The 26,620-nt window shown below is 38.7% G+C and overlaps 1 protein-coding gene across 3 annotated transcripts in view; it reads right to left on the bottom strand.

Moving 5' to 3' along the window:
• Positions 9,759 to 26,620, bottom strand: part of TBCK (TBC1 domain containing kinase) — a 205,372-nt gene continuing 188,510 nt past the window's right edge. For all 3 annotated transcript variants that reach the window (XM_005681337.3, XM_005681336.3, XM_018049238.1), the window contains one exon: positions 9,759 to 11,666. In XM_005681337.3, the coding sequence (XP_005681394.1) occupies positions 11,556 to 11,666 (111 nt within the window). In that variant the 3' untranslated portion in view covers positions 9,759 to 11,555. The remainder of the gene's footprint in view (positions 11,667 to 26,620) is intronic.

The raw sequence follows: 26,620 nt of genomic DNA, 5'->3' as shown, positions 1-26,620 counted from the left end.
TGAAGGGAAGAGTGGATTTGAAATGAAGTTAATCTCTATCATCGAGGTGTAGATGACTATTGGCAAAGCTGAAACTGCCAGATTTTATCAAGAGAGAATAATTTAGATTAGTCTTAAAAGAGGGTATTTTAAGTTGCTAAAACTGGGTTAGGGGAAGGGGAGTGTAGAAAACAAAGAGAAATCTGAAAAGATCTTGGATAAAACTTATTGACTTAGCAAAGATGGTTGCTTTTCACCAAACAGTAGCCAATGTGTAATGTACAATCTTATCACCATTCATAGAGCCTTCCCCTTGTGTATATTGTATAATAGGACCATATTTATGGATTGTAAGAGTAATCATTATTGTGTCAAATTTCTTATTTAAAAACAACATGGTAGATAAAAAAATTTGGCTTGATGGTTTTATAGAACAGTTAGGACTTTTATAAAAATTGTAAACATGTTTGAGTAACACTTTTCCTTTTATAAAATGCGTTTTCATGAGCTCCAGCATAAGCCTGGGAGACAGGCTGGATCAGCGCTCTTATTCCTGTTTCATAAATGAGGAACTTGAGCCTTAGAGAGCCTCAGTGAACTGCACAGGGACGTGCTGACAGCCACGGTGGGAAGGCAGAAGATTCCAGATTTTCTTACTCTTGGTCTCCCTGTGTGTGTTGTTGCTTCAGTCATGTCCAACTCTTTGTGACCCCATGGACTGTAGCCCACCAAGCTCTTCTGTCCATGGGATTCTCCCAGCAAGAATAGTGGAGTGGGTTGCCATGCCCTCCTCCAGGGGATCTTCCTGACTCAGGGGTTGAACCCGCGTCTCCTACGTCTCTTGCACTGGCAGGTGGGTTCTTTACCACTAGCGCCACCTGGGAAGTCCTGGTCTCCCTGTGAAGGTGAAGGTGAAGTCGCTCAGTCGTGTCCGACTCTTTGCGACCCCGTGGACTGTAGCCTACCAGGCTCCTCCGTCCATGGGATTCTCCAGGCAAGAGTACTGGAGTGGGTTGCCATTTCCTTCTCCAGGGGATCTTCCCGACCCAGGGATCAAACCCAGGTCTCCCGCATTGGAGGCAGACGCTTTAACCTCTGAGCCACCAGGGAAGCCCGGGTCTCCCTGTATGCTTCCTCTAATCTATGGTTTCTTAAGGGAGAGGAAAACTCTCTTTTCTTTTCCTCTTTCCAAACTTGCACTTTCTCTCAGGGTGGTCTTCTGACAATTCTTTATGCGATAGTGTTGGGATCTTGAAACATATTAATATTTCTTATTGTTGAGGTGTCTGGAGGTTGAATTCTGATGGGAGGTTGGGAGGCCCTGCTCTGAGGACAGCCACAGGGGATGGAGGTTGAGCTTCCTAAATAGTGCTGCAGGAAGTGAGATTTACCAGAATTCTGGGGGGCTTAAGGGTACTTAGTGTTGCGAAAGGAAGGATCCTTGAGAAAGTTCAACCCCTCTCTTAACCGTAAGCACTAAACAGTTGCCAGCCAATCTGAAACCCCAGCCCAGAATTCTTCCTCATTCCAGCCTTCCAAGATCTAGGTAAACAAAAATATACATGCCATGTCAGGGGCAAGGTGTCACTGAGGAGTTAAGATATCACCTACCCTGGAGATATTGATAGCTGAATCACACATGTGCTCTCACGGGGCAACAAAAACATGACCGGGGCCAAGGCGTGTCAGCTGTACAGATTTTAGAGCTGCCAGTGGGATCCTTTGGTAATTTTTATACAACTAATTTGTATCAGATATTTAACAGCATTTTGTTCAGATCCTAGAAATCATCTTTTTGTTCTAGCTGGTAAGTAATAATGCTCTAATAAAATTTGAATCAGTCTTTACAATAAATGCAAATGCCTAGCACCTTTTTAAAAGGCTCAGTTAATAATGTCCTAGGCAGGACAAGGTAATTCAAAGGGCTAAATAATTGCAATAATTTCCTCATTAATTTATGTTTTTTTATTTAATTGAATTAATTTAGCTGATAGTAATGAACTTCAATATGAATTTTTATATTACTTCACTTAATCAAAAGGGGCAGTTTTAAATTCATTTCAGGATGTTAATAATAACTAAAGAATTAATTATTTATAAGGCACTTAATAAAGTCAGCTTCAGCTTGAGCTATTGTCATCTTATGGGATAGTTTCTGTATACATATCTAACGTCTTGCTTTATGTTGTTATAAAAGTCACCGCTGCAATTTTAAAATAGTTGTGATATTGTTGCATAAGATTCATGTTAAAATTACATTTCCAGAACTTACAGTGAAATGAGTTGGTTAAGATGTAAATTATTTATTAAAATCATCTCCTTTATTTCATTCACTTATACATATGCACTTAAAAAATATGTGATTTAGAAGTAAACATATTTTGGAATATGTACTTAAATGCCTAATTGGCACATTTCATGCTGAATAGATTTCATAAAGTATTAGTTAATCAGCAGCCCGATAAATAAATACTATAGGTATATTTATTTCTGAACTAGTTCTTCTGAATTAGGTCTTTTCCGTTACCTGGGATGCTGTTAGACTTAATCCCTGTAGGATCCATATTAGTTAATCTAATGTAAGAAGTGGGAGGGCTAGTTTTAAAAATTATCTTGGTACCAGGAAAACACTCACCTCAGGCATCATTTTAGGCACCAAATGGTTGTATAAATCAAGACTACCTGGTATCAACATTAGGGCATGCTGATATGAAAAAAATTCTTGTTACAAATTAAATATAGATAAACCACAATTTAGGGTGACTATCCAGTCATTGCTGTAGTAGCCCCAAAGTAGGGGTGAAAAACTTTTTAACACTGATCAGCCTCCACCAGATTAATTTGAGAAAGTACAGAACTCAAACTAACCTCCTAGCTCTGAATCAATCTTTTTTGTTTTTGTTTTTTTCTACACAGAGATAAATAGATAAATCACTGGAAGTTGATTCTTCCTGTTTCTACTAGTTTCTCATGGTGGGGCCTTTGTGCCAAGCCATATCTCAGGAAGGCCTCTGCAGAGCATGTGAAGAACAGGTGTGACAACACTTCTGGGACAAGAACCTCCTTTATAAACAGGAATCAGGCCCAGAATAAGGAGTTAATATGATCGCACTGAGTTTTGGTCACTGCCTCCTGCACAATGTAACAAACCTCCATCCATAGTTCCTCATATAATGTCTACCAGATCTAATCCCTTAAATCTAATTGTCACCTCCACTGTATAATAATACGGGACTTGATTTCGGTCATACCTAAATGGTCTAGTGGTTTTCCCTACTTCCTTCAATTTAAGCTTGGATTTTGCAATAAGGAGGTTCATGATCTATGCCACAGGCAGCTCCATGCAAATAGAAGGGGGAAAAGTGGAAGCAGTGACAGATTGCATTTTCTTGGGCTCCAGAATCACTGCGGATGGTGACTGCAGCCATGAAGTTAAAAGATGCTTGCTCCTTGGAAGAAAAGCTATGACAAAAAACAACAATAAAAAAAGAAAAGCTATGACAAACCTAGACAGCATATTAAAAATGAGAGACATCACTTTGTCAGCAAAGGTCCATCTAGTCAAAAGTTATGGGTTTTCCAGTAGTCATCTACAGATGTGAGAGTTGGACCATAAAGAAAGCTGAGAGCAGAATTGATGCTTTTGAATTGTGGTGCTGGAGGACCCTTGAGTCCCCTGGACTGCAAGGAGATTAACTCAGTGAATCCTAAAGGAAATCAACCCTGAATATTCATTGGAAGGACTGAGGCTCAAGCTGAAGCTCTAAAACTTTGGCCATCTGATGCAAAGAGCCTACTCATCAGAACACACCCTGATGCTGGGAAAGATTGATGGTAGGAGAAGGGGGCGACAGAGGATGGGATGGTTAGATAGCGTCACTGACTCAATGGACATGAATTTGTCCAAGTCCCAGCAGATAGTGGAGGACAGAGGAACCTGGCGTGCTGCAGTCCATGGGGTCACAAAGAGTCAGACATGACTTAGAGACTGAAGAAAAACAAATGTTCGTACTGACCACTGCATTAGATGTTTTATCCTGTAATCTTGTATTGCCATACATAATTAATGATGGTGTGTGAGCACAGAGATTGCTTTTAATTCTTATTATATATTGAAATAAAATATTCTCTTATTGGATGTACATTAGTATGCAAATTACTCTTTGTGTCATTTGGGCTCAATCCAGTGATCATATTCCTTCCATGCCTTTCAGGTTGTTAATAACCCGATGTGAAATTTATGGAAATGAATGCATGGTACATGAGATTATTAATGATCTTAAAGATAATTTTAGAAAAGACACACTATCTGACAAGTAATAAATTATCAAGATTGTTTACCTCAGACATAAAATTAATTTTTTTAAGATAACAAACTATCTGACCTATGACTGCACTGACTATATGACTTAACTGATCTCTGACCTAACTAAAGTGTATTTCTTCTCTTTTATGATTAATAGGCCTAGAAACTAGCTAACTAACCTCTTTCCTTGTAGTCCCTCTCTTTGGCTTTCCACATGTGACTGGGAGGCTGATACAAGGACTTCTCCAGTTCTTCAAGCCTGGTGCCTAGCAAAGATATAGAAGGCAAAGGTTAAAGGCCAACTTTGACCTGGTATATCAAGGACTTGACTCTTTATAGAAACGCTGTAGAAGTGTTTTCTGGGTAATACTCTCTCGGAGTTGAAGAGGTAACTTAGCAGGAGTTCCTAAGAACAGTGGTTCTTCCCTCAGTTTGGGGGAATGCAGGTACTTGTGTTTCTTTTCTTGGAAATTTTTACTATTTTGTGAGTGAATATGGAAGGGGCAGTGAGAGGCATCTGCTAGGAGTTAACACTAAGTGACACTTCTACATTATATGGTTAACAGTGAGCTTAGTCAACATTTTTTGTGCTTTATTTTCATATCCTATGCATACTATGACATAGGCCTGACCTAAATTTGTCCTGTAATAAGTGTGAAATGGGTCAAAATTGGTGTTTTTTACCTTCTCCATTGGTATGTTGTAGACAGAGAAATGTGTTAAGAATCAGGAAAGCAGAACTGTAATTCTGAATCTTTTACGAGCTATGTGATTTGCACAAAATCATTTCACTGTTATTGTTTGGGTGCTTGGATTGGATGATCTTTAAATTTATCTTCATGATTTATAATCTACAGATAATATACTGAGCATAGGATGGTTAAAATCAGTACCTTTCTGGTAAATATTATTAACTGGCTTTCAAAAAAATAAAACTGAGTGAAAAGAAAGCCATGTTTTATGATGTCTATTTCTAAATACTTCTGCCATGGCCAGTTTTAAGCTACCAAGGTCACTGTATGTGGAACTGGGAAGAAATGGGCACATTTACAGTTCCAAGCCACTAGGAACAGTTCTAACAAACTCTAAACCTGAAAACAGTAAATTATTCTACCATAAAAGACTGAAGAGTATGCAAATAGAGTTGAGAAGAATTAATAATGGTAAAAAAAAAAATTTTCCAGCATTAATGAGAAAATTAATGCATGGACTGTCTCAATTTTTAATACTTAAATGTCACGCTGTTACAGCTTTTTATTTATTTTTTAAATTTAAATTTATTTAAATTGGAGGCTAATTACTTTACAATATAATATTGGTTCTGCCACACATCAACATGAATCCACCACAGGCGTACATGTGTTTCCCATCCTGAATCCCCCTCCCTCCTCCCTCCCCATACCATGCCTCCGGGTCATCCCAGTACACCAGCCCCAAGCATCCTGTATCCTGTATCGAACCTGGACTGGCGATTCATTTCTTATATGATATTATACGTTTCCACGACATTCCCCCAAATCATCCCACCCTCTCCCTCTTCCACAGAGTCCAAAAGACTGTTCTATACATCTGTGTCTCTTTTGCTGTCTCACATACAGGGTTATCATTACCATTTTTCTAAATTCCATATATATGCGTTAGTATATTGTATTGGTGTTTTTCCTTCTGGCTTACTTCACTCTGTATAATCGGCTCCAGTTTCATCCACCTCATTAGAACTGATTCAAAAGTATTTTTTTTAATGGCTAAGTAATACTCCATTGTGTATATGTACCACAGCTTTCTTATCCATTCATCTGCTGATAGACATCTAGGTTGCTTCCATGTCCTGGCTATTATAAACAGTGCTGTGATGAACATTGGGGTACATGTGTCTCTTTCAATTCTGGTTTCCTCGGTGTGTATGCCCAGCAGTGGGACTTCTGGGTCATAAGGCAGTTCTATTTCCAGTTTTTTAAGGAATCTCCACACTGTTCTCCATAGTGGCTGTACTAGTTTGCATTCCCACCAACAGTGTAAGAGGCTTCCCTTTCCTCGATACCCTCTCCAGCATTTATTGCTTCTAGACTTTTGGATCACAGCCATTCTGACTGGCGTGAAATGGTACCTCATTTTGTGGTTTTGATTTGCATTTCTCTGATAATGAGTGATGCTGAGCATCTTTTCATGTGTTTGTTAGCCATCTGTATGTCTTCTTTAGAGGAATGTCTGTTTAGTTCTTTGGCCCAGTTTTTGATTGGGTCATTTATTTTTCTGGAATTGAGCTGCAGGAGTTGCTTGTATATTTTTGAGATTAGTTCTTTGCCAGTTGCTATTATTATAACAGCTTTTTAAAAGATTGGTAGGCCATGTGATGTTTTTCAGAAAAGTCACAGCTACCTATTACGACAATAATAGTTTCAAAAGTTGACTCTGGCAGTGTGGCAAGAAGCAGTATTTAGAATCTGATCTAAAGCTTTAAATGCATTTGCTATAGCTCCGAGATTAGTCTTAAGCCAAGACAGGACAGTGTTTACATCTCCATCACCCTGAAGATTAGTATGTGATATCAAGGAATGCCGGCAATACTGTACCTGGGCACCTGGGCACTGCTTATAGGCCACCGTGAGCATTAGAACAGAGCAGTATTGAAATGCTGCAAACAATGAAAACTAAAAATGAGTCCTCTCAAAGGGTGGAGAAAAGATATCAAAGATCATCACTCCAAGAGGAGGGATGAGGCCTGAAAGTCACTAGTACCAGCTACAAATATAACAGTCTATCTATAGAATATGGACTTTGCCAAGAGCCAGTTTTAGTCTTCATGTGACAAGCACCTATCATAAGATATTAACAAGAAAATTACTCAGAGAAGATAAAAATACATGTTTTAACTTAAAAAAAAAACAGCTAACTTTTAAAATAGCTTATTTCTATTAGAACTAGTACACATTGAACACTCAAAAAATCTATCATAATATCATTTTGCTTCCACTCTGTGGCTTAATGAATGATCAAGAGAAATGCATTATTTGGTTAAAAATAGGATATGGAGAGCCAGCAAGTATACCAGTGAGATGACTATTACGACTTTGACAGAGTGAAACACCCAGAACCCATGGCAGTCAAGGCAGCAACTCCCCTCCTTGTAGTGGATTTCACCAGATAAGACTATTACGGGAGGTCCTCTTAAAAGACTATACCACACTTTTGCTATTAATTTCTCAAGAAGTATTTTTTTAGTAACTATTTGGAGGAAGAAACAAAGGAGTCAAACAAATATCTGGTACTAACTATGTTTTCCAGAAGTGAAAAGTGAAAGTGAAGTCACTCAGTTGTGTCCGACTCTTTGAGACCCCATGGACTATAGCTTCCCAGGCTCCTCCGTCCATGGGATTTTCCAGGCAAGAGTACTGGAGTGGGTTGCCATTGCCTTCTCCAGAGGATCTTCCCGACCCAGGGATCGAACCCGGGTCTCCCGCTTTGTAGGCAGAGGCTTTACCATCTGAGCCACTAGGGATGTCCAGAAGATTGATATAATTCATTGCTCTCATTTTTTAAAAAAATGTATTATTTTTTGGCTGTGCTGGGTCTCTGTTGCGGAGCCAGAGCACTGTCTAGTTGTGGAATGCAGGCTTCTCACTGTGGTGGCTTCTCTTGTTGCAGAGAACGGGTTCTAGGGCGCGAGGGCTTCAGGAGTTGTGGCTCCCGAGCTCTAGAGGACAGGTTCAGTAGCTGTGGAGCACACACTTCCCTGCAGCATCTAGGGTCTTCCCAGATCAGGGATCAAACCTGTATCTCTTGCATTGGCAGGCAGATTCTTTACCACTGAGCCACCAGGGAAGGTCCATTATTCTCCTTTTTAAATAGTCAGATAAACACATGCCCTAAAGCCTGTCCTAGTATGGGGACTTAATTCAGCCTTTCCATTGAATGTCTCCATCTGTCTATAACAGATGTCTTCCCTCAAAATATCAGGCCATGACCATCTTCCCTATAGTTTCCCTGATTTGGCTCAAAGCCATCTCTAATCATTTCATGGAGCAAAGAGTTCTCTGAAACTGTCACTTTGTAAAGGAGTCTTAGTACCCACTCCTTACCAGAAGACCCAAGGCCTCTATCCCTATGACCTTCAGCTCCTAGGGCCTATATTGATATCTGATATCCCAGCTCCTCTTCATAGCTGACATCAGAAATTTGTTTAATTCTTTCAGTCTTGGTTAAGTATGAGATATTTTTATTAATATTTCTAAATTTAGCATTTCTATGTTTTGGAAAGTGGATGCAACCAGCTTAGTTTATCCTGTTGTATAGAATTTTAGAGTTGGGTGAAATATTAGAGGTCTTATCTTTACTCCATGAATTGAAATTTCAATTTATTTATATATCATCAGGTACCAGATGAGTTTGGCACTTGAAAAAAATTACTCGGATTTCTTATATTCATATCAAATCTCTAAGCTAGCGATTCAATTCTACATATAGCAAGTATCGCCAGTGTACTGGGCTGCTGAAGATAACAAAAGGTATAAATTATAGACTCTGACTTTAAAGGGAGCTCATATTTTAAAAATAAGGGTTCCAAATGTGGACAGATAATTGTAAAATGATGTAATAAGTCTATTACCAGAAGCATGAATGGAATGTTTTGATAGACTTGAGGCTCACTGCAGCACACAGAAGTCAGAGAAAACTGGAGACCATGCTACTGGTGATAGATTATGAAGAATCTGTAAATGTGTGTGTGCATGTGTGTGTGTCTATAGAGCTGGCGGTGGTAATAAGGACATTCCAGGCAGAGGGAAGAGACTGCTGATGCCAAAATAAACTGTGCTGATAGTGACTGTGTAGGAGTCAAAAAATATATTAAAAAGGACCTCTACAAGTCATGGGCTATATAGGGTTTAATTCAACAAACAGTTGTGAGGTCAACTTTGTGGAAACCATCTGCCATCGAAAAACATACCTTGCATGTAGATGTGGCAGGGATTGTATGCTTCCTTATTTTACTGTTGAGAATATTAAATATTATTCATAATTTGAATGTTTTAAAAAACCTTCCAAGTTTTTCAAAATAAGCCTAAATGTATCATTTTAAGAGAGAACAAGTGCAAAGTTGTAATGGGGGCTGGCCACTATTATGTTTTCACACAGCCACCCTCACAACTCAGGTCTTCACCCTCTCTCACTACCTACCACCCTATTCAGTTCACATCTCTGCTCCTCCATCTTTCTCTGCCTTTTCAGGAAGGCAACATTAAGACTCAGAAGCACTTCTCCCAAATAATCATCAGTGCTACACTGATTATGCAGTCAAATAAGTCATCAAAGACTGAAGGAATCGATAGGATGACTTATTTTCCTAATCAGGGTAGATGATGGTAAATGCTGTTAGAGGAATCATGGTAAAATTTTCTTTTCTCATTAATTCTCATATTTTTCTTTGTATATATTCTATGGAGATCACAGAATGATACAACCACTGATTATGTCAGTGTCTTGCAAGGAGAAGTATTTTATTTGGTGAATGACTGAATATAAGTTAATTGAGCAAAAAAAAACCAACACAGCTGCTGGGACAACTTGACATCTACCTGCAAGAATGAAGTTGGCTACTTATCTCACTCCACACATAAAAATCAAATTAAAGATCTTGGGAGGGGGTCAATGGGGAATGCCTGCTCATAGGTAGAGGATTTCTTCTTTGGGTTTTAAAAATGTTCTGAAATTAACAGTGATTATTGCACAGGCTTGTGAATCTACTAAAATACATGAATTATCATTCTAAAAGGGTGAGTTTTAAGGTATATAAATTATATCTGAATAAAAAATACAGATGACAAAAAAACCCCAAAACAAACTTCAGTGATAAAACCATAGTCTGGAAAGTTGGACTGAGGTTCTTATTGAAATATTCTACTTACGTAGTCCTAATACTGAAAAGAGGAATACAAGTTAAAGATAAAAGAACATGTTTTAGTTAAAACAAAATTGAAAATAGTCAAAAAGATATACCGTATTTTAATAATTTTAATATGCATATTTTTTCACATTTCTGAAATGGAAATGAATCCTATAATTGAAAGGGTGTCACAGTTTACTTGGATGCATTTTTCTTTCTTCATGGTGCATAAAACTGTGATATATCTTAGAGTCAATGAAATGTTTGATTTTTAGAATCATGTGGCAGAGGCTGCCAGCTGTCCTTCAATGTGTTCTCCTCTTCCTAAACAGTAATAAAAATTTGAACTGGGTAAATGACTGCCCAGTCAAAACTATATTTCAAGTTTTCTTGATAGCTAATTGTGGCCACATGCCTAAGTTCTGGCTAATAGTATGTATGCAGAAGTAACATGTGCAACTTCTGGTTTGTGCCCTTAAAGAGAAGGAACATGCCCTCCCTTCTCTTCTTCCTCCCTATTTTTACCTTCTCTTCTTTTTCCTCCTCCCTCCTCTGAGATTCCCTTCCTTCCAAACTGCAGATGTGATAGTGGGAGTTGAATAGCCATCCTGATCTATGAGATAGAACCCCAGTGTTGAGGGTGGTAGATCAATGAAAAAAGACGCCTGAGTTCTTAATAACTATGAATCCAATACACTAGTCCTACATTGACTCTGTAAGGTGTTACATGAGAGAAAAATCAAGTTCTACTTTGTCTACGTCACTCTTAGTTTTAGTGTCTTAGCTACAGAAGCTGAACAATATATAATATGAGTAGTTTCTGACTGTCATTTTTTTACAACTGTTATTACTTTCTCCGATGGGCTAGATAATGCTCCCTCTAAACACACACACACGTCTGGGCCAAAAGTGAGTTACCAAATGTAACATGTACTTAAAAGGAATGTATGGTGAATAGCTTTTCACTTTTCTTTATCATGGAAGAATGATTTCAGCCCACATTCAGTCTATATTTCTAAAGAATACCTCTGTTAGGACTGTCTGTTCAGTGCTGTGGGGAGACAGCCTTTTCAGTGCAACAAGATTTCTTGATAATGCTAAGCCTGCCTCGTCAGTTGAATTCTTCTGGCTTTGTGTTGATGTGGTAAAAATACATGATCGGATTTCACCATTAAGAAAATTCTTTCAGCAATACATGTACAGTCAAGTTTGATTCCTGGATAGCTGAACATTTGGGTCATGCGTTTTAAAAAATAAATGTCTCATGACAAAACTTTATGAAGATGTAACAATCTGGGAGTCTAGCTCTGTCAGAGAGGCAAGGGTGTGGACAGTTGTGCTGTGGGGGGTGAGGCTACTCTGTCCTTTTAACAGCCATGCTCTTGTTCTTCATATCTGAGGAGAAGGAACGGTGAGGAGGCCTGTGGGCTTGATTTTATTAATGCCACCATCTAGAATACAGATTCTTGGATATTTCATCTTCACAAGATGAGCTGCAAACTGAAAAAAAAAAAAAAAGGAGAAATTTACAAAGGATACACAAAATTGATATCTGTCTAATCCCATTTTTTTCTCAAGCTGCCCCTCTCCAGTATTCTTGCCTGGAAAATCCCATGGGCGGGGGAGCCTGGTAGGCTGCAGTTCATGGGGTTGCAAAGAGTCGGGCATGACTGAGTGACTTTACTTTCACATTTCATTTTCATGCATTGGAGAAGGAAATGGCAACCCACTCCAGTGTTCTTGCCTGGAGAATCCCAGGGATGGGGGAGCCTGGTGGGCTGCTGTCTATGGGGTCGCACAGAGTCGGACACGACTGAAGTGACTTAGCAGCAGCAGCAGCAACAGACAAAACAATGGTGATATCACTGCTGTCACTGTTCTATCAACGAATCACTAGTTTAGTTATATAAATTAAATCCCTGTTTCAAATGTATTCATGCTATGGTATAAATGTGTCTCTTTAGTTCTCTTTTAAACTTGTTTGAATAGGCAGTAAATATACATGGTAAACAGTTCTAACAATATAAAAGGGTAAGCAGCGAGACCTAAACTCCTCTTACATTTCTTCTTAGCCCCCAACCCCAGAAATCATCAACATTCCTATTTTTCCTATATCATTCCAGTGATTGCCAAAACATTCTCAAATCTATATTTTGAACAATTCTTATAGTATTTTCAACATATTAATTATTGCAATTATGTGCACAATATCCCAGAGAGGGCCAATGTGGTTTAGTTGCTAAGTCATGTCCGACTCTTCTGTGGCCCTATGGACTGTAACCCTCCAGGCTCCTCTGTCTATGGGATTTCCCAGGCAAGAATACTGGAGCACACTGCAATTCCTTTCTCCAGGGGATCTTCCTGGATGAGGGATAGAACCCATGTCTCCTTCACTGGCAGGTGGATTCTTTACTGCTGAGCTACCAGGGAAGGGAAGGTCCATAAACTGGTTCTAACATGTTTTTGGAGCAACTGCAATGAACAGTTTGAGACTATAAACTTGGAATAAATAGGAAGGACTGATCTAAGAAGTCTTCTAGATGCCTATCAAAGCAGGGCTTTGAAAAATTATCAAGACATACACACATCTCCCTGGCTTGCCCATGTCTATGTATCCAGGATCATTGATTATCTTTCTCTAGTCCTTGTACTTGAGTTGTGGACTGCAATCAGTCCCCTGATAGGGATCACTTTAGGACTCAGAGTCTTTTTTTTGTTGTACACTGTTGGAAACAGGCTCCAGCTCCCACCAACTCCTGGGTTTTAGTTTCTCCTCAAAACAATCCCCCTCCCACCTGCCTAATTTCTACTTATTTCCCTACTCAGGCAATTCCTTGTTTAGGAGCCAAGTTTGCATTAGGAGACCCTCTTCTCAGCCCCCAGGTTTTTTGTGCAAATCTTTATCTTTGGCTTACATCAATGTAAATTGCCTATTTAAGAGTCTGCTTCTCTAGCAAACTGCAAACTCCTCTAGGACAGTGACAGTGTTGTTTATGTTTATTTTTTTGGCCACACTGTATGGCGTGTAGTTCCTTGACTAGAGGTCGAACCTGTGCCCCTTCCCGTGGAAGTGCAGAGTCTTAACCATTGGACCGCCTGGGAAGTTCCCCGTATCTTTTTATCTCTAATGCCCTGGATATGGCAGGGACTCAATATCTGCCTATTGATCTGAACTAAACTATGATACAGGACTAATAACTGAGGGCAAAAGAGTGAAGTAGAGAAGGTTTTCTTGGGCTCTCTGGCATTCCCTCTCTGTATGTGGTGTCCTGTTCCTCCTCCTTGGGTGTTTGTGTCCTCACGTTCTTCTCAATTACTTTATCATAAGCTGATCTCAGATCCTTCAAGAAGAATGACTAATACTTGCTCACAATGCTATTGTCTCTTGGGAGTATTTGAAGCTCATCTGAAGCTTAATATTGGTGGAATCTCAAGCCAGCAGTCTTGACTTTATGGCTCAAGAGAATCAGCTGAGTGGTTTGGTCAGGGTAACTTCGAGGCCTCACTCAGAGATTCTGTTAATAAGCAATAGTTCTGGGCTCAGAAATGTGTTTTTGTTGTTGTTGTTGTTGTTGTTTTGTTTTTAAACAAACACCATTAGATGATTCTAAAGCAAGTCTGTGGACAATATTTTCAAAAATACTATCTTAAGCCCAAAGGATAAAGGTATTGGTAAGCAGGTAAAACAGATGTTGCTGGGTTTGGATCTTAGCAATTTTCAGAACAACTCACAGAAATGGACCTCAGTATTGCTGACCCCACTTATCTTCTTCATTTCTATAGAGCCTTAAGAGATTCAAAGGCCATGTACCTTTCAAACCCTACGCTCTTCCAGAGACACTGAGGGTCTCCTTAATAGTAGTTAATGTTGAAGAGAAAAAGTGCCCCTTGATCCAAAAGGTATCATGTGAGCTAGAGTGCAAAGGGATCTGATCTTCATCCTGTTCTTCCTGCTTATTTATCCTTGAACCCCAGTCCTTCAGAACAGAGGCACCAGACTCATCTGCCCTGAGTCATTGCAGGCAGCAAGCCCCTGGTACTATATGATTACTGAAACACCTTGGCTTCATTCTTCCACATGCAGTGATACAATTACCATTTAGGTCGAAATTCTAAAATAAACATACCATTACTCAAAAGGTCTTGTGGATAAGCAGTCTTAGCGTTCAGTACTTTCAAAACACTGCAGAACTCAGAAAATGAGTAAGACAGGACTTACTGTACATTTAACTAATCTCTCTGAAACTCTGCTGTAGAGCTGGAAAGCTCCCACTGTTATTTTAAGAGGAAGGACATAACAAGTAGGTTACTATTGAGCTGGAAAATGGTAAAGGCGAAGCAAGCAGAACTGAGCATTTTATAACAATCAGACTGCTGCAATGTGGGAGGTCTAAGAAGAAAAGCAGAAATGGAGTAACAAGGAGATGGCACATGTTTAGGTGCCTTGAAAAGAGGCAAGCCTGTGCTTAAGAAAAAGAGCAAGTGTTGAGTTTTCAGGTTAAGATTATGAGTTCTGCTCCCCCAATCCTCTGCTTGTTGTTCCAATGATCCACGCAACATACTTGGCCCTAACAGTGAAGCCATGACAGCATCTTTCCACTTCTGTGACGGAAACAGCTCTTCTCCATCTATTCCTTCGTTCATTCATTTATGTATCAATCAAACATTTCATTGAACACCCACGAAGTACCAGGCACTGTTGCAGTTTCTGCAGCGCTTACAGTGAAGGAGACAGTAACAATATTCAGCAGTACTGCTATTATACAAGCAGAAATTCAAGGCACTTCTGTATTTAACAGAAGTTTGGAGGGGGACCTGTTGCCCTCTCCCCACTACTCTTTCATTAGTGATACCTGGAGGGAATGAGAACCCAGGTGTGATGGCCACAGGCATTGTACTGATCTTTGAGGCTATAGCTGGGCAGGTTAGGGAGGAAAGAAAGCGCTATGAATTCCTGTGTGAAAACAGCCACTTATGGAGAAGACATGGTGGAACAGAAGAGAACCAGGCGTACAGAGTTCAGGTTTCAACTATCTTCTGCTCTCTATCCGGCTCTGGCATTGGTGTGAAGGGCCTGGTGTAGACTGCAGGCCTACAGTCTACAACTCTGGGAGAGGCCTGACTTCAAGCAGAAATCACAAACCTAGACTTACAGAACAATATCCTTGGTGGAAGTGGCAATATATCACATTGGACCAGTGCTATGAAGCCATCAAAATCATCTAGCTACTTTTAGTAAACAGTGATACCCAGGCCCACTCTACATCAGTAAGAAGTAGAGTTTCTCGGGATGAATCTCCAGTATCATTTTTGTTTTATTCACCTAGAATCCAGTGTGATTTTATTGTGTAACCAGATTGATGACAGCTTTGTTAGATAACGAGATTCATTTGCTGTTCATGTTTGTTTGGGACCTCAAACTCTAATTCTTGTAAGTATAGTCCAGTGTGGAGAGCAAGTCATTTTGCACTAAAAGAGGCTGCCATGTTGTGGGGCTGGAATTTGCAAGACCAAGTCTTGTGTGGAGACAATGGGGTTCCTCAAACTGCACAATGAGTGCAGATCTTGGAAAAGACCCTGAGGCTGGGAAAGACTGAGGGCAGGAGAACAGGGTGACAGAGGATGAGATAGTTGGATGGCATCACTGACTCAAGGGATGTGAGTTTGAGCAAACTCCAGGAGAGAGTGAAGGACAGGGAAGCCTGGTGTGCTGCAGTCCATGAAATCAGAAACAGTCAGACATAACTTAGCGACTGAACAAGAAGAAGAAGACAACATCATATGTGGAGATGGCAGAATGTAGTATTTTCTGGGATAGAATTTTGGGAATTACAACAATAGTGGCAGCTGCATGTCTTGTGGGATGTGGAGAGGGCAAAGCTCTTGCATTTTTATCATTCTTCTGGTTAGTGGGATCTGGCAGTGGTATTCGTTTCTAGGGTAGGCACACTTCAAATCAGCCCTGTCTGAAAATGGCAGGCTCTTGTGCGTGCCACTCATCTCTCTTTATCTTGCATCTTAGCTTGCAATAAGAGGCTGGCATGTTTGTCCAAGGAAATCAAGTTCTACTGTAGGAGGAGAGTGAGTGGAGAAGAGGGATTTTTGATCTGCCACAGAGTAGTGCAGGTTAACCAAGGCCAAGAAATCACAGCTGAGAACAGGTAAAAGGTGTGAGGGGACTAGAGCAGGATCACATTGTTTCTCACTGAGTATCCCAGGAGACTCTGTAGTAGAACGTACAGTAGCAGCAGGAATTTAAGAAAACTGGGCTTCTAAGAGATTCCGCAAGGAGCGCATTGCAGATAATAAAGTTCCTTGATGTGAAAGTCTGGCCTTGTGAGCTTTAAGTTTATAGTGGGGACTTGATAATGGTCATGAATTGACCAGCTTCCTGGTGAAAGTCAAACTGAGAAATCTAATATGAACAAAATACAGGTGATTTCTCCATCTAGAGAATAGGGTTGCCTTGGGTCAAATATAACTCAAGTACTGTCTTGTCCTGACCCTTGAGATTTCTGGGGTCACTAATAAATGTTCTGATAATTTTAATCATTTAACTCAGTGATCCCAATTAGAAACATAAGAGTTGTGACAAGCATTAGAAGGAAAGAGGTAGAAATACTGTATGATTTCACTTACATGTGGAATTAAAAACAGTCAGGCTCATGGAAGCAGAGATAGAATGGTGGTTGCCAGGAGTGAGGGGATCAATGGGAGGAGATGGGCAGATGTAGGTCAAAGGGTACAAAGTTTCAGTTGTGCAAGATGAATAAATTCTGGAGATCTAATGTATATCATAGTGACTACAGTTACTATATACAGCAAGTATAACAGTACTGCATGGTATACTTGAAATTTGCTAAGAAAGAAAATGGTAACTATGTGAAGTGATGGATATGTGAATTAGCTTGAATTTGGTGATCATTTAATAATGTATATATATCAAAACATCAAGTTGTACATGTTTAATATATACCAGTCTTCTGTGTCAATTATACCTTATTAACACTGAAACAAAAAAGAGGGCTATATAAGGTGTGAAACCAGTTTTCACAGTATTAACATTTAATAACAATTAGGCAGTGGCTACTTTACTTTCTTATTTCACTCACAGAAGCAAAATCAGCAGGAGGGCAAAACCAAGAAGGTGAACACAAGGTCAGTAATCATCTTACACCCTTATCAAAGGTACCTGTGACAAGTAAGGAGCAGGACAGGTAATTCCAGGTTATTAGTCTAGCACGTTATACTGAAATATGGTTAATTATGCTTTAATAAAAAAATGAGAATTTACAAAAACAGATATTATATGGTCTAAGCTTTCTGGTCCATGTTTTTTTTAGAGATAACTATCCTAATGGTGTTTGGGATATTCAGAATCCATGCTATGGTATACATTAGTCTTCTATTCTTGGAACTAATCTTTGGGGATTAAGAAATGTGATAGTATAAAAATTTCATATTAAAAAACACTTTTAATTGCTTTGTTTTATGTAAGAAGACATATAAATAATTGCAGTGCACTAACTCAATGTGTTTTCTCATTTTACTTTTCTGTTGCCAATGTTTTCTGTCTCCATTTCATCTCTTCCCATTCTCTTTCTCTTTCTCTTTTCATTAAGAAAAATATCTAAAAATATGAAAATAGATATACATGAGTATAATCAGCCTGTAGGTATCCAACACCCAGCTTGAACAATTATAACTCATAGATAATTTATTTCATTTATTCCTCCTACTCAAGCCTCTCAACCACAATTATCATCCTGATATAAATCCCATATATCATTTAGCACATAAATATGTATCTCTGAAATAAAATGACTTAAAAAATATAACCATAGGATGACTATCACATTCAATATATTAACAATAATCCCTAATATAATTAAATATTCAGTAAGTGTTCAAATTTCTAACCACTTCATATATGTTACCTACTCATCCATCTCTCCCAATATACTGTATGCTCCATAAAAGTAAGGACTTTGTCTAGAACAGAGTCTAGTCCATAGCATTTTCTCTAATATCTGCTGAAAAACAGATCCCTTTATTCAACAAATATTTTCTGAACACCTACTATGTGTCAGGTATTATGCTAGGTACTGGTTAAGCTGCCTTACTGCCAATGGAAGAGGTAGAAAGGACTTTTGGGCAAACAGCAAGGAAATTGGTTCTGGTAAGAGTTAAATGCTATTTTCTTTTATCCTTTACTAATAGGGCATTCTTTCAAATTTTGCATAAGTTGTAAGAGGTAAGGTGATTTTTAAAAATGTCTTTAAAAGTTATCAATATAAAAAACATTTATACAAAAAAAGTAATTATGATGAAGCTTATATAGAAATAATAAACTTTGTGATAATTTTTATGTAGAATCCAAAGAGCTGTCAGATGAGAGACAAAGTCCTTTGTCATTTCCACAGTTAAGGAACCAAAGCAGATGAATGAATATGAAGACAATACAGTGAAAGTTTCACTTCTACTCTTGGCCTCCATTCTTAGTCCTTTTTCTCTCGATGGATTTGGTAATTTTTAATGGTATGTGGGCCATTCAAGGGGTATATGGAGAAAAAGATATGTTAATATTTTCATGTACAGTGATAAGTTTCTTGTCTTTGTCTCTTCTGTTTTACTGTCATGTGTGATTCTAACAAAATCCCAGAGGAATAAAAGAAAGGAAAATAATTTTAATGTTTTAAAGTATACACTTTGAATAGAAATGACAAGAAAAACAAATATTTCCCGAAGTCACAAAATAATGTAAGCACAACAGAAGTCAAGGCAACTTCTGCTCCATTGTTGGCTTTGTTTACAGATCAATATAAGGTTTTTTTTTCTTTCACACGTCCAAATGATATTTTCCCTCTCTTCCTTTTCCATTTTCCTTTGATTTTTGTTTCCCTTGTTGCTCATATTGGATCACAGCCTTGTCTAACTCAATGAAACTATGAGCCATGCTGCATAGGACCACCCAAGATGGACGAGTCATGGTGGAGAGTTCTGACAAAATGTGGTCCATTGGAGAAGAGAATGGCAAACCACTTCAGCATTCTTACCTTGAGAACACCATGAATGGTATGAAAAGGCAAAAAGATATGACACTGAAAGATGAACTCCCCAGGAAGGAAGGTGCCCGGCATGCTACTGGAGAACAGTGGAGAAACAGCTCCAGAAGGAAAGAAGAGGCTGAGCCAAAGCAGAAACAATGCCCAGTTGTGGATGTGTCTCCTGGTAAAGTCCAATGTTTGTAAAGAACAATACTGCATAGGAACTTGGAATGTTAGGTCCATGAATCGAGGTAAATTAGAAGTGGTCAAACAGGAGATAGCAAGAGTGAACATTGACATTTTAGGAATCAGTGAACTAAAATGGACTAGAATTGGCAAATTTAATTCAGATAACCATTATATCTACTACTGTAGGCAAGAATCCCTTAGAAGAAATGGAGTAGCCCTCATAGTCAACAGAAGAGTCAGGAATGCAGTACTTGGGAACAATCTAAAAATGACAGAATGATCTCTGTTCATTTCAAAGCAAACCATTCAATATCACAGGAATCCAACTCTATGCCTCAACCACCAGTGCTGAAGAAGCTGAAGTCAAAGACATATAAGACCTTCTAGGACTAACATGAAAACAAGATGTCCTTTTCATCATAGGGGACTGGAATATGAAGTATGAAAGTATGAAGTCAAGAGATACATGGAGTAACAGGCAAGTTTGGTCTTGGAGTACAAACTGAGGCATGGCAAAGGTTAACAGTTTTGCCAAGAGAATGTACTGGTCATAGCAAACACCCTCTTCCAACAACACGAGAGATGACTCTACACCAGGACATCACCAGATGGTCAATACTGAGATCAGATTGATTATATCCTTTGCAGCTGAAGACAGAGAAGCTCTAAACAGTCAGCAAAAACAAGACTGGGAGCTGACTGTGGCTCAGATCATGAACTCCTTACTGCCAAATTCAGACTTAAATTGAAGAAAGTAGAGAAAACCACTAGACCATTCAGGTATGACCCAAATCAAATCCCTTACAATTTACAGTGGAAGTGACAAAGAGATTCAAGGGATTAGATCTGATAGAGTACCTGAAGAACTATGGACAGAGGTTTGCAACATTGTACAGGAGATGGTGATCAAAACCATCCCCAAGAAAAAGAAATGCAAAAAGGCAAAATGGTTGTCTGGGGAGGCCTTACAAATAGCTGAGAAAAGAAGAGAAGCAAAAAGGCAAAGGAAAAGGAAAAATTTAACCATCTGAATGCAGAGTTCCAAAGAATGGCAAGGAGAGATAAGAACGCCTTCCTCAGTGATCAGTGCAAAGAAACAGAGGAAAACAACAGAATGGGAAAGACTAAAGATCTCTTCAAGAAAATTAGAGATACCAAGGGAACACTTCATGTAAAGATGGCACAATAAGGGACAGAAATGGTATGGACCTAACAGAAGCAGAAGATATTAAGAAGAGGTGGCAAGAATACACAAAATATCTATACAAAAAAGATTTTAATGACACGGATAACCATGATGGTATGATCACTCACCTAGAGCCAGACATCCTGGAATGTGAAGTCAAGTGGGCCTTAGAAAGCATCACTACGAACAAAGCTAGTGAAGGTGATGGAATTCCAGTTGAGCTATTTCAAATCCTGAAAGATGATGCTGTGAAAGTGCTGCACTCAATAGGCCAGCAAATTTGGAAAATGCAGCAGTGGCCACAGGACTGGAAAAGGTCAGTTTTCATTCCAATCCCAAAGAAAGGCAATGCCAAAGAATGCTCAAACTACCACACAACTGCACTCATCTCCCATGATAGGAAAGTAACGTTCAAAATTCTCCAAGCCAGGCTTCAACAGTACATGAACTTTAACCTTCCAGTACAAGCTGGATTTAGAAAAGGCAGAGGAACCAGAGATCAAATTGCCAATATCCACTGGATAACAGAAAAAGCAAGAGAGTTCCAGAAAATATCTACTTCTGCTTTATTGACTATGCCAAAGCGTTTGACTGTGTGGATCACAACAAACTGGAAAATTCTTAAAGAGATGGGAATACCAGACCAGTTCACCCGCCTCCTGAGAAATGTGTATGCGGGTCAAGAAGCAACAGTTAGAATTGGACATGGAACAATGGACTAGTTCAAAATTGGGAAAGACATGCATCAAGGCTGTATATTGTCACCCTGTTTATTTAACTTATATGCAGAGTACATCATGCAAAATGCCAGGCTGGATGAAGCAGAAGCTGGAATCAAGATTGCCAGGAGAAGCATCAATAACCTCAGATATGCAGATGACACAACCCTTACGGCATAAAGCAAAGAAGAACTAAAGAGCCTCTTGATGAAAGTGAAAGAGGTGAGTGAAAAAGCTGGCTTAAAAGTCAACATTCAAAAAACGAAGATCATGGCAACCGGTCCCATCACTTCATGGCAAATAGATGGGGAAACAATGGAAACAGTGACAGACGATTTTGGGGGGCTCCAAAATCACTACAGATGGTGACTGCAGTCATGAAATTAAAAGATGTTTGCTCTTTGGAAAAAAAGCTATGGCCAACCTAGACAGCATATTTAAAAGCAGAGACATTACTTTGCTGACAAAGGTCTCTCTAGTTAAAGCTATGATTTTTTCAGCAGTCATGTATGGATGTGAGAGTTGTACCATAAAGAAAGCTGAGTGCCAAAGGGCTGATGCTTTTGAACTGTGGTGTTGGAGAAGACTCTTGAGTATCCCTTGGACTGCAAGGAGAGCAAAACAGTCAATCCCAAAAGAAATTAATCCTGAATATATACACTGGAAGGACTGATGCTGAAACTGAAGCTCCAATACTTTAGCTACCTGATGTGAAGACGTGACTCATTTGAAAAGACCCTGATGCTGGGAGAGACTGAAGGCAGGAGGAGAAGAGGATGACAGAGGATAAGATGGTTGGATGGTATCACCGACTCAATGGATATAAGTGTGAATAAGCTCCAGGAGTTGGTGAAGGACAGGGAAGCCTGGTGTGCTGCAGTCCATGGGGTCACAAAGAGTTGGACTTGACTGATCGACTGAAAAACAACAATAAACCCAATCACTTGCACTAAAGCAAAATTTTCTTATATATAAGATATTAATATTTAGTAATGGAGACAATGGATTTTTATAATTTCTTGAAACAAATACAAGTTATATCTTTTAATGGTCTTTTGACAATCTCCTTTCAGGCTATCAGCTGGACTTTGCCTCCTCTCCTAAAATAATACATTTATAATAAGTGGCGCAGTGGTAATGAATCTGCCTACAATGCAGGGGAATGTGAGTTTGATCCTAGGGTTAGGAAGATCCTCTGGAGAAAGGAATGGCAACTTTTGTCTGGGAAATTTCATGGATAGAGGAGCCTGGCAGGCTACAATCCATAGAGTTGCAAACAGTTGGACACGACTGAGTGAGTGAACACACACAAAGAAAAGCCCTACATCTTTTTGTTTTGTATTATAGAATACTAAGTGTTTATAACTGGAAGGATTCTATACAAACCCATATAGTTTTCACTCTCTTTTGAATTCCAGTCTGAACCTCTAAATACTTGACTGACATTTTTTTATACTAGCGTCCCATGAGCACTTCAAACTCAGTATATCCTAACATCATTACATTCCCTCCAAACCTACTTTATTTTCTCTTCTTTATCTGTTAAAGGTATTGGCAACCTCCCCAAAATCAAATCTGAAAACTTTAAGGTGATATTTTACTTAAAAAAAATAAAAACTTCCTTTGGCTCCATACCCGATTAGGCACAAAACTGTGTTAGTTCTGTGATTTATCTTGGATCCATTCCCTCTTTTCCATTACTCAGCTCATACTTCATTTTAGACCCCAATTACTCTTGAATTAGTTCCTCAGTTGTTCTTGCACTTTTAGTTCTTCCCATTCCATTTTACCCAGTACCCTGCTACCTACATGGTAACATTATGGAGGACCTTCAGGAAATCCCCAGTAACTGTTGTGTAGAGATATGTTCCTTCGTAGGGCTAGTACCCTTCAGCAAGATCTGTGGATTTCTTATAAGGAATAGCTTGTTTATTTATAGTCAGTAAGGGCAATCTGTAGTACCTAAAAGTTCTTATTCAAAGTTTTATTTTGATAATATTAAGTCTAAAGTTTCTTTGAATTTTGAGAATGACAAAAGAAATTCATTTTAGACTTATACTTGCTTATTCTTTAGGTTAAAGGTTGTCCTTTAGTATCTTAAACAAGGTAAAAGAAGATAGTGACAGTATGCTACCAGATGCATTGAATCACATAATAATAGCAGGGAGGCCATTTCCTGAAATCTCTTGAAAGTTGCAGAGCTTTGGCTGTCAGTCTCAGAGAAACCCCTCTGTTGTCTTTTCTCAACAGCCATTTGAGCTTTGCTGACACCGGGGACTTAGAAACTATTTAGATAGTGGGAGACTGCAAGCTTAAGACAGAAGGTCAACTAAAGGTAGAATCTGGATAGAACCTGGCACTGAAATAGACTGGGAATATAGGAAGAGTGAAATTCTTTAACTGGTCTCTAGTTCTTGGTGTTTTAAAATTTCAATTTCTTTGGGAACATGGGCAAAAGAGAGGGGAGACTAAAAATAACTTTCTAAATGATTTTCTAAACTACAGCTGAGAATGTTACTTTCCTTCTTTAAAATCTTTAATAGCTCCCCACTGCTAAAATGTAAACTCCCTAGCATAGTATTGAAAGCCTTCTATAACCAAATACCCAACCTATCTTTCCAGCCTTATCTGTAGTTAAAATGCTCTTCAGAGAAGCCCTGTGCTTTCTAATCAGCCTGTGTTATTTCCTTTGCCTGGAATGTTCCCGCCTGACTACGCCCTCATCTCAACACTTTACCTTACTGAAATCCTACTGATAATTCAAGATCTAGGTCTATTATCACCTTCCCCATGAAACTTGAGGAATCCTTCACTTAACTTGAAGAAATTCCTTCCTTCTCACTGATTTTCTACAACTTTAACTATAAATCTCATAGCACATTGCAGATTCCACTTTTGTTTTAATCAGTTGTATATGTCTTATCTTTTTAATTAGATTTTTTCACTTCACATATGTCTTATCTTAATTAGATTGCAAGTTTTATATGGCCAAAGACTGCCTTTCTCATTTCTGCTTCCTCATAATAGTTTCCATCATGTAGACACTCAATGTTTGTTGTCTTAAACTAAACTTGTAGTTGATATTAGCATTTTTTCTATCGACTTCTTTTTACTAATTTCTATAAGTGCACTGTCTACTGCAAACTATTATTTTTAAGATGTTCATTCTTAACTTAGTCATTAATTTAACCATCACATATGAATTGAGTGCTTGCTACCTGAAGGGCACTATGCTAGGGGCTGAGGGTGTGACAAGGAATACAATGTAATTCCTATCCTCAGTGAGCCTGGAGTTCAGTAGGAGATGCAGGTAAGTGGACAGGTGACTACAATGCCATTTGATAAATGCTACACAGAACCATTATTTAAGGTTGTACAAATTGTGCCTGACATGAGAGAACATGGAAAAGAGGTGAGTGAAGCATGAAATGTACCCATCCTCTCCAATCCAAGTTTTGTGGCCTTACATGGCGCTGTGTTCCTAAATGAACACATTTATCTAACGCACAAAGAAATTCTGTGAAGTGAAGTGAAGTCGCTCAGTCGTGTCTGACTCTTTGCGACCCCATGGACTGTAGCCTACCAGGCTCCTCTGTCCATGGAATTTTCCAGGCAATAGTACTGGAGTGGATTGCCATTTCCTTCTCCAGCGGATCTTCCCGACCCAGGGATCGAACCCAGGTCTCCTGCACTGTAGACAGATGCTTTACCGTCTGAGCCACCAGGGAAGTCCTACTCAATGTCACCATAAGAGTAAGTAAAATATTTTCTATGAGCACTTGGAAAAGCTACTTAGTTCCAGACTTGAGGAATTAAGAATGAATTCCATGAAGAAATGCTATATGAACAGCTTTTCAAGACAAAAGGGTGAACAGAAATAAGAATGCTTCAAATAGAGAGAAGTACAAAGAGACAGTTAGTATATAAGGGACTATGAGTAGTTTAATTATGGCTGGACTCTAAGAGCAGTGAGAATGAGCTTGAGAAACAGAGTCCAATTCAAGAAAGGCCTTATAAACTATGACTAGAGTTTGAATTTTGATGGCAATGGGAAGTCATACAGGCACTCTGACAATGATCAGGTATCATTTCACAAATCTCATCGGTTGTAGGGTGGAACCGGGGGAAGAAGGGTGTGTGCAGGTGAGGACAGTGGGGAACTGTAGCAGGTTAGGCATGAGATATTGATCTCAGTGAAGACAGTTTGGAAATGAATACAAGAGAATCTCAGACCTGCTTAACGGGATGATAAGACAAATAGTAATTCTCCATAAAGTTTATTCCACCAGCAAAGAAGGAGAGAAAATTCACTCTTTCAGTCAAATAGGCTGGGTGGTATGGAGGAAGGTGTAGGAACTTTGTAGCTGGACAGCACAGAGTTTGAATCAGTGTTCTGTTAATACCACTGGTTAGCTGTGGGATCTTAGGTAAGTCACTTAGCCTTTTTGGCCTTAGTTTCTTCACTTGTTAAATCTGTAATAATAATACACTTTACTAGTATATTTAAAGTGTTGTTGAGAGGTTTAAATTTGATATTATATATGTAAGTGCTTGATTCATACTAAATAGTTTCTATAAAGCTAGTTTCCTCCTTTTCTCCTCTTTCCTTTCCCCAAGTGATCCTTTAATAGGAAAGCCATTTACAACTTCCTGCAATTGTACAGATTCAAACTTAAAAGACCAGAGTTCTTCCCATATGGAACATAATATAGGGCTTCACAGTGTAAATGGTGAACTGTTTATGCTGGAGCAGTAATTCATACTAGTGACTCTTATAGTTTACTGGGTCACATATAGTTTTGGCAATCAGAAGAAAGCTTATGAATCTATTCTCTGAAAAAATATACAGCACATATGTATATAACACTTTGAACAAAATTTTAATTAATTCAAAGAATTTCTAAAACTCATGTGAATTCTAGGTTAAAATTTTTCCTTTAAATTAATTTATTTAATTAAAAATTTTATGATAGTGACCTAGTATTTATGCATAAGGGAAACTGGGATCTTTCTACAGATTTACAGATTAGTGTTCAAAAACAGCTTATACTTTCAAATAAGTTCCCTTAAGAATGGCTATGTGGAAGTTTTCTGAAAAGCGGACATTAAAGAAATAGGAGAAAACATTTTGGATATGACATAAAAATTTGTTTTTATGACATAAAAGCATACTGGCTCGAATTAGAGGATAAGCCTCTTTTGATAAAATTCCATCATCTAATACCATCAATGTATCAGGAGCTCTAATGAGTTCTGTGGCACATTTTCCTATGATCTGCAATACTGGGGACCAGAATTTCGGCAACAATCATT

This window comes from Capra hircus, chromosome 6 (genome assembly GCF_001704415.2).
Source record: "Capra hircus breed San Clemente chromosome 6, ASM170441v1, whole genome shotgun sequence".
Taxonomy (NCBI): domain Eukaryota; kingdom Metazoa; phylum Chordata; class Mammalia; order Artiodactyla; family Bovidae; genus Capra; species Capra hircus.
The sequence above is the reverse complement of the archived record's forward strand: the minus strand, read 5'-3'. Positions and strand labels throughout refer to the sequence as shown.